Below are 8,577 nucleotides of genomic sequence, written 5' to 3'. Positions count from 1 at the left end.
TTTATTAGACCCCATTTCATTTTTTTCCGCTCCTTACATAACATGAGTTTTTTTTTCTCCCACAAGAACCAGCCTGCACATTCCGGTGGTCGTCATAGCAACAGGGCAGCATCCCTCTCCATCCTTTGTCCAGTGTCTCCCCGTCGTTTGAGCTTCCCAGGCGGAAGGGGCATGCAAATTGAAGCCCCCCTGATTGAGCTTCGAAGCGAGGAAGTGGAGGGGAGTTGAAACGATGAGTGAATGTCATTAGGTGCTTTTCATACATCCTGGCGGGGTGTTAAACTCAGCACATCCTGCAATGGCATTTAACACTCGAGTGTAAGAGCTGAACACAAAAGATCCATAGTTTTCTGTCAGATATTTAGATGGGAAAATCTGTTAGAGGGAGAACGGGATGCCTTTGGTTATGTTTTGACTATCCACATGGTCATTGAGACACAAACAAGTATATGCACAGATGGGATGAGTGGATAGGTTGAGGAAAAAACATTATGTCCCTTTTTGCCACTGGGAAAACAGGAAGTTAGTGAGATTGCAGAATGCCCCTGTGGTAGTCAATGATTGATTTTGGATTATGTGTATTCCATTTAAAGCATTGCTATGTGACACCTTTTAACATGTTATCTAAACTTAGCATTCTGTTAAACATGTTTTGATTCAAACTTAAACAAACGTGATGAACCTGGAGGACACATAACAAAGTTTAAGGGGTGGTGATGTTTCAGATTTTTGGCTTATGAAGCAAAAACCCCCAGACAAAAACAAAGTTAGAGTACATGTGTTGGCTTCAGGCCAGCCAACATCCTCTGAAATAAGATTAAACCTGCCCTTAACTTCATGATTGGGCAACAGGTTCCCGGCAAAGCCAATCAGGAGCTGAATAACGTGCAGTTGTGAGGCAGACGGGATGTAGGGGAAAGGTCTCAGAGCAAACTTTTGGTTGCCCTTCCCCCGAGTGTGGGTAGAACACCAGAAGCAAATGTTTATGTCCCGTGAAATGAAGACGCGTTCTTGTGAAGTGCGGTGGAATAGCCTCGCCTTTCTGTCAGTAGGGTAACAAAGAATCCCTTTACTAAGGTTTTATTTTTGACATTCTGACTCCATCTCCTTGACCTAAATAATGCTCTGGCACAAATGTCTGCAAATCTTGGTCACAGAGCTTACAGTATGTTTAGGATCTGCTAAGATGCTCTGTCTAGGAAATGTTTGAATAATGTTATAGTTACATTTTCCCTGTATTTGCATGAGTCAGAAATGCAATTTTACATATATTCTGTCTTGACATCCTACTTTTTTGTGGACATTGACCCCTAAATCAAGGTCCCATTCAGCTGTAACTAAACTTAAAATAAATGTGTTTTTGCCATATCAACTTGCTTATGTGGTTTGTTTGGTTAATAACAGGATCCAGACAGGTAAAGGTTTGTTCTCCACAACGGTCAGAGGTGCTGTGTAGTTTATGACACAGCACTTCTGGGAATATTGGCTTCGGGCTGGTTTTCCAGTGAATGTCTCGTGAGTAAACCAGTTTACAGCTCCGGCCCACAGGCTCCCAAACACCAGCAAGAACAAAGCTGCTGTTGAGCTCCTGCCAAGATATGAGCCAGACTGACACTTCAGAACATTTGGCAAGAGAAAAGGCTTTACTTAATTTACCTTTAGGTGTTTTACCGAGTTATTGTTTACTGCCGGCAGGAAATGTATATCACCAGATGGTTAAACAGCTTTTTCAAGTCTGGGCATTAGACTAGAAACTAGCTACAACTGTTCTTGCGGCCAATTACACATTTGCCTTTACATTAAATTAGGGTGAGAACTACCCAGAGATGTATAGGATGTCTGCTCAATCATTATTAAATCTTGTGTTTAAAAAGCTTGGAGCTTCAGATTCCTAAGCTTTGATCTCCAGTTTAGCATTAAGCTGGGAAACAGCTAGCCTGGCTCTCTCTGGAGGAATGTGTTGATCAGTAAACATAAGTGTTGTTTCCCTGTTTCTAGTCTTTTTTCCAAGCCAACAAGCTGCTAGCTGTAGCATTAGATTTATTACAGTCGTATTGCTCTTCTTCATTGCTTGTGAAGTATTTGGCAAAACGTTACCTTTTAGTCAAGAGTCACAGAGCCATGTTGTGATAAAATAAAAGTTTTAAATGTTTCAATAAAAAACACCAGGTCCAGTAAACATGATGTTTTACCAAATCAGGTGCATTACAATATCTCAGTTAACAAAAGGATAAAACTCCTTGAGGAAATCTACAAATGGCATTATGGACAGATCCACCACATTTGAACAACAAACGTCTGGGTACAGTCTACAGACATCTACAAAGTGTACCTTACAAGTTGACCCAGTGTGTCAAAATCTGAAGACATCAAAACATTGCCATTTAAAAATAGACACTTCATAAATCAAAGAATTAGTAACATGTAAGACTGGATACTTGAAAAGGCAGGTCAACATATATTAACAGTACATGAGCTAGTCAGATTCTTTTAGTTACACATGCTGTTCAGCTTAGCAGCGCTACTCTTCAGTGTCCATGTGCTTTTTAGTTCATTTTAGTCACCAAGAAACGGAAAGGGAAAGATATGACATGGGCTAGAAAACAGTGTTACAAAAGCCAATCCCTTTTAAAGACAAGGGGAAAGGCATACCTTGCCATTACCAGCGCATAACTACCAAGGACATCATTACCTTGTCATATTTTAAGTTGACCAGCCAACTTTTAGCCATTACATGAAAGTTAAATTCTCAGCGGGAGAAAAAAAAAATACAGTACTAGTTTAAAGAAAAGATAATGTCAGGGAGGGCAGTGGAAGTGAGTCACTGAGTTGTGAGTTTAGTATTCCGCAGGTTCGTCTCCCTCCTCGCTCAACAAACAGGTGCGGATCAGAGCCTCGGTCACTCCGTACGGGTCGCAGTTGGCAGATGGACGGCGGTCCTCGAAGTAGCCCTTCTTCTCCTGGCCGACCATACGAGGAATGCGGATGCTGGCGCCACGGTTGGCCACGCCTGCGGAGAACTCGTGGATGTTGGAGGTTTCATGGTGGCCGGTGAGACGGCGGGCGTTGTCGAGACCCCCTTTGGGATCATAGGCACGGATGTGATAGCTGTGCCTCTTCCCAAGCTTCTCAATGGATTCTTCAATAGCTCTGAAAGCAGAAACGACAAAATTCCCATTAGAAATTCATTCATGTGAAAAAATGTTTAGATAAGCAGAGCGGTTAAAGTCAACTTTCATGACGCTTTTGACACTCACTTTAATCCACCTTCTTCCCTCATCTCTTTTGTGCTAAAGTTTGTATGGCAGCCAGCACCGTTCCAGTTGCCGGAGATGGGCTTGGGGTCAAATGAGGCAACAACGCCAAAGTCTTCACAGACACGGTGCAGGATGAAGCGCGCCACCCAGAGATGATCCCCCATGTTGATGCCTTCAGAAGGTCCAACCTGGAACTCCCACTGAACACACAAACACAAATTGATTATTATAAATGATGCATTATTAAGTGAATGTCATTCATAAACACATGAGCAAAGGCAAAACGTGGATTAAGCTTTTATCATTTTTACCTGAGCAGGCATCACTTCTGCATTTGTGCCACAGATGTCGACTCCAGCATACAGACAAGCTCTGTAATGGGCTTCCACTACATCTCTGCCATAGGCTTTGTCAGCTCCAACACCACAGTAGTAAGGACCTGTAAATGCATTCATTATTAACAAAACATCCAGACAAATTCATGTTTCTATGCACAAACTCTCCAAACTGGCTGCTTACCTTGTGGTCCAGGGAAACCATTAGATGGCCAGCCAAAAGGATGTCCGTCTGTGCCCAGAATAGTGTACTCTTGCTCCATGCCAAACCAGGGAATTTGGTCCTCCACCATCTCCATTATCTTTTTACATGTGATACGAAGGTTGGTTTCTGCAAGAAATAAACTCGGATTAGGAGACTGACAGCGGTACAGTAAAATACAGTTTCCCGGATCAAGACGAGTTTTGCCGTTTAAATAGCAAGGCAAGTTATACAAGTAGTCCTTTGGAAGGTAGGCAACAATTACTGATTTGCTTCAGTATTTATTAAATATGATCTTGGCTGAAAAAACAATGACATCTCCAGAATATTAATGCCTAAAAAGGTTAATAAAAGTATTCACAAAATACTGCAAAACTTTATGTAAATTACTTTTTTTAGATTGCTTAGATTAGAGTGCTGATTTAATTGTGGATTTTGACTACACTAGCATCTGTTCGTCATTCTGACAAAGAAGCTGTGTATCATGTTAATGTACATAACCCATGAATAAACCTTTTGCTTAGAAAATAAAAACATTATAATACATTTATAGTTAGTTAGTCCTCTCTATTTAGGGCTTCTTTTAACTATCCGTCCATTTACATTTAAAAGAAATGCCTACAGCAGTTTGTATGCACATGATGAATGATCGCATGCATATGCAAATTAGCGAATTTGTGTCAAAGCATGTAAATGTGTGCTCCCCCTCCTAAGGAATGCAATAAAGTCAGGCTAAGGCTGGTGCCCCACGAGGACGAAAACGGGTTGTATCCACATATTTCTCTTGCGTATAGCCCTTTTTGCCCTTTTAAACGATAGAAACGGACCTCGCAAACGATAACGGGTCCAAAGGTGGATAGATCTGGGAACAGAGCGCTCTGGGGGGTCATACGGCTTCGTGTGATCGCCTCTATACGATCATTTTGTGATAATGATGATGCAATAGCCCTGCCTCCCCCCACCTCTGCTGCTCACCCCCGCAAAAGTAAACTGCACACTGAATTCAGAGTATTTATCTTTATCTCGATATGGACATAAACGCGAGTGAAGTCTAATCTGACAGGACAGAGACGCGCAGCTCCTCTCGCTGTGATGCAGCGGGAGGAGCAAAACACACACTTCAAGTCAGATCATCACCCTTAGCTATTTTAATTAGCCTACCTCTCAAACTACCTAAACTAGTTATAAATATGTTTATTTTTTACTGTCGGCCGGGTCACTCATTACTGGATCAGCTGCTGCATGAGACAGACACTGACGCTGTCAGAAGAGAGGAAAAAGAGAGGACAGGCTCCGTGTATTTTATTATTATATAGTCGTTATTCATTTGTTTTAAAGCTCAATAAATAACAAAGAAGACCTTTGACCGGCACTTTTATAATTTTGTCCGGAAGATTTAAACTTTTACACACGTTGACCGGCGAAAAACTCTGCCCGGTTCCCTCGACCCCCACCGCGGTGAATAAACAGAAGGGCAACCATGCTTCTTCGCTGCTTTTGTGGAGGAAGTTACAGTGCCACGTACAGGCTCGGCATATGTACTGCAGCTTTTTCAAGCGGTTGGAGCTAAACGGAGCTGTCTCGTGTGAACCAAGCCCCCAGAAAGTGCGCCGGACTCAGATGAAAATATTCGTGCTGGCCAAACGGCGGTACTACACTTCCTTTTGGTTGCCAGGCCCGGAAACACTTTTTCCCATTGACTTACATGGGGAAAGAGTGGTCTGTAAATCGTTGGATAATTTTTTTTAAACTAAATAAACTACCCAGTATGAACACTTGTATGGCCCTTATTAAAAACATTCGTTCCTCAAGTTGTAAAAATGTGCTAATAACGTTATTCTGTGAGTCATTTCCCTCTGCATTATGAACGCGCATCTAACCCACGGGACCGCGCCGCCCGGCACGTTCATGTTACGTGTTCAGCACTACATGCGTTTATCTTTACCCATGGATGCACAATAAGAACGGACCCATATCGCCTTACTGCCAGCCCACGGAGCTGTAATAATGGATATATTGCACATGTTTGCTGTAATTCATAATTTGTAAAATATTATACTACATGGGCTGTATGATTAAATCTTGTACCGTAAATGTTGTATTAAATAAAGTTAATATTACCGACGTAGATTAACGTCCCTGTAGCTTCTTATTGCACTAAGAAGCTTATTGCACTGTGTATGTGTATGTGTATGTGTATGTGTATATATATATATATATATATATATATATATATATATATATATACACACACATATATACACACAGTGCAATAATTCTTTCATGCTAAATGAAGCTCTGTTGCTTGGATATCACTAGATCCTGTTACAGCGTAATATAAAAGTACATAACGATTGATGTGTAAATTAGCATAATTACTAGCTAACCGCTAGCTGCTAACTGCCGCCTCGTTAATATCAAATCTATCATAATAACAAACCATTACCATGCTGTCATGAACGTGCGGTGCTGTTACGTGTACGCAAATTGACGTGCTTGATGTGAACGAGCATTTTGGGGGTTATGGTTAAAGTTGCGCATGCGCTATGAGCGCACATACGGGTACTTCTCAGGCATGCCGGGTAATCTGTGACGTTTCGCTCTCTCAAAAGTTGGGCCATTTTATCATCATGCGCGAATGAGCAACTCTCATAGGAATGAATGAGGCCCCGCCTCCCACGCTGTATCCAGTTCTTATTATACATCCATGGTGTGAACAGACACTATCCGGTGTATATTGTGTGTGGACGGAAGCTTTTTTGCGATTGCGTTAATCCTATGCGTTCCCGTGGGGCAAGCACCTAAATCTCTTAGTATTTGAATAGTTTGAGGGCAGACCTATTCAGTTCAGATTACATGCTGGTTTAAGCAAATATATTAAAATAAAGAGATATATAGATATATAGATATATATATATATATATATATTATATATATATATTATATATATATAAAGACATCTCGATCCAAGTGTACTTTTTTCTGTCCTTATAAAGTAATGTCCCGCACACTTTGCAGTCAGACCAATCAATTTGCTTCTGGTGAAGCAGGCATACTTCTGCTAAAGTTACAGCATCTTTTACTATCAATTTCATTTAATTTGTAGAGGGAACCATCGTTTTAAAAGAGTTTATATTTTCTTTACTCGGTTGCAAAATATCCCATTCATTAAAACTTTAGAGACCCTGAGTTTCACTCTTGTTACCTGCAGGTTTGCGGTTGTACTTGAGCACGTCACAGAGCACCAGCTTGTTGGGGTCTCTACGGAATGGATCCCGGAACATGGCAGCAGGCATCAGATACATGTCGCTGTTGGAGCCCTCAGACTGGGAGGTGCTGGAGCCATCAAAGTTCCACTCAGGTAGATCTACAAGAAAAGGCACAGATTAGTTATATTATGAAGGACTTAATCATATGTATTTATTGACAGTTTATGGAAGATTGAGGGTGTTGCTTACCTTCGATGCTTTTTGGCTCAAAATCCAGAGTCCTGGTTTTGCAGCGGAGCCCCTCTCCTGTTCCATCAATCCATATGTACATGGCCTGGACTTTATCCCCCTGAGGGAGCTCCATGTACTGCTGCTTCACAGTTTTACTCAACGTGGCGCTTGAGGACGTAGCCATCTTATTTCCTTCTATAACACACCTGAGGATAAGAAGAGGAGAGCCGGTGTGAGACCTAGGTGAGCTCTGGATCACATGTTGCGTAACTGGGCGCAGAAAAACAAAAACACCACCATTGTCTCCTCTTCCAGAAAGGAGGAGGGACGAAAAACACACCGAGGATGTCAAAAGAAGCCACATTTCCAGTATTTTCCCCCCTCTCTAGTTTGGAAACAAAGAGAACTTGCCTCCGCATGTCCATGACCATTACGATTGGATTTAATGAGGAAAGCTCACAAAGGATGCCTCGTGGAAAATGTAATTACAAGGCAACAAACACAAATGTACATTCGGACAAAAATGTACATTTACTGTACATCCTGTTGCCAATACGCCTGTTATAGTAGTCATGGTTACTATAGTTGGCTGCCACGGTGAGACAACATTACATCATAGGCTCCCTCGTTGGTAACCAGCATCACTTACACTAAAACACTAATATAAACATAACACTTTTACATATACCATCCTAAACTAAATCAAAAGCTGAATCCACTGGAGAGAATTAGATACCCATGGTTGGTAAGATCAATGTCTTAAAACTGTAAAAATGAAAAGTCTGGTAGGCTACACTGAGTAGGCCTACACGCTGAGTTTGAGCACCACAGAGAAAGTAGAACACACAGAGGAAAGAAGTTATATTACCTGGAACAACGAGGAAATCGAAATAAAAACTAGAGGACTTAGAGGTCCAATGTCTTGTCGTGTGATATCTCGCTAGTGTCTCTCTCATTCTCCGGTACCAAGTGTCGGGGATCCCTGCACATTTATAAGAGCAGGAACTGGTACGTCGTCTCTTTGATTGGTTGAGGAGGCGGCAGCGTGTTTACTCCAAGGCTGATCGAAGGCACATGCAGCCCGGTCATTGGATAGGCTGCACACCGAAACGCTACGCCCTCTAGCAGGAGATCAACCGCATGCTGCTACTGCTAGTGCATGCTCCTCCACACACTATTATGTGTGCATCCTTATATTTTCATGTAAGAACGATGTAAGGAATTATATTTCAAGTATGAACTATGCTGCGATGGAAAACGTGCTTCACTATTGGAGACAGAATCAACGGTGTGGAACAACACATAAGAACAACCTCAGCATAAAACATTCAGATAGTTCACAG

At 41.7% G+C, this 8,577-nt stretch overlaps 1 protein-coding gene across 1 annotated transcript; it reads right to left on the bottom strand.

The window, feature by feature from the left end:
* Positions 1 to 2,124: 2,124 nt before the first annotated feature.
* On the bottom strand, positions 2,125 to 8,300 carry glula (glutamate-ammonia ligase (glutamine synthase) a). The gene is made up of 7 exons (XM_034137700.1): positions 8,103 to 8,300; positions 7,253 to 7,440; positions 7,000 to 7,161; positions 3,777 to 3,923; positions 3,569 to 3,696; positions 3,258 to 3,457; positions 2,125 to 3,150 (listed from the first exon to the last, which is right to left on the bottom strand). The coding sequence occupies exons 2-7, from the start codon at positions 7,416 to 7,418 to the stop codon at positions 2,838 to 2,840; spliced, it is 1,116 nt and encodes a 371-aa protein (XP_033993591.1). The 5' UTR covers positions 7,419 to 7,440; positions 8,103 to 8,300; the 3' UTR covers positions 2,125 to 2,837.
* Positions 8,301 to 8,577: the final 277 nt, after the last annotated feature.

Source organism: Trematomus bernacchii, unplaced genomic scaffold (genome assembly GCF_902827165.1).
Source record: "Trematomus bernacchii unplaced genomic scaffold, fTreBer1.1, whole genome shotgun sequence".
NCBI lineage: Eukaryota > Metazoa > Chordata > Actinopteri > Perciformes > Nototheniidae > Trematomus > Trematomus bernacchii.
This window is presented reverse-complemented; position numbering and strand designations above follow the sequence as displayed.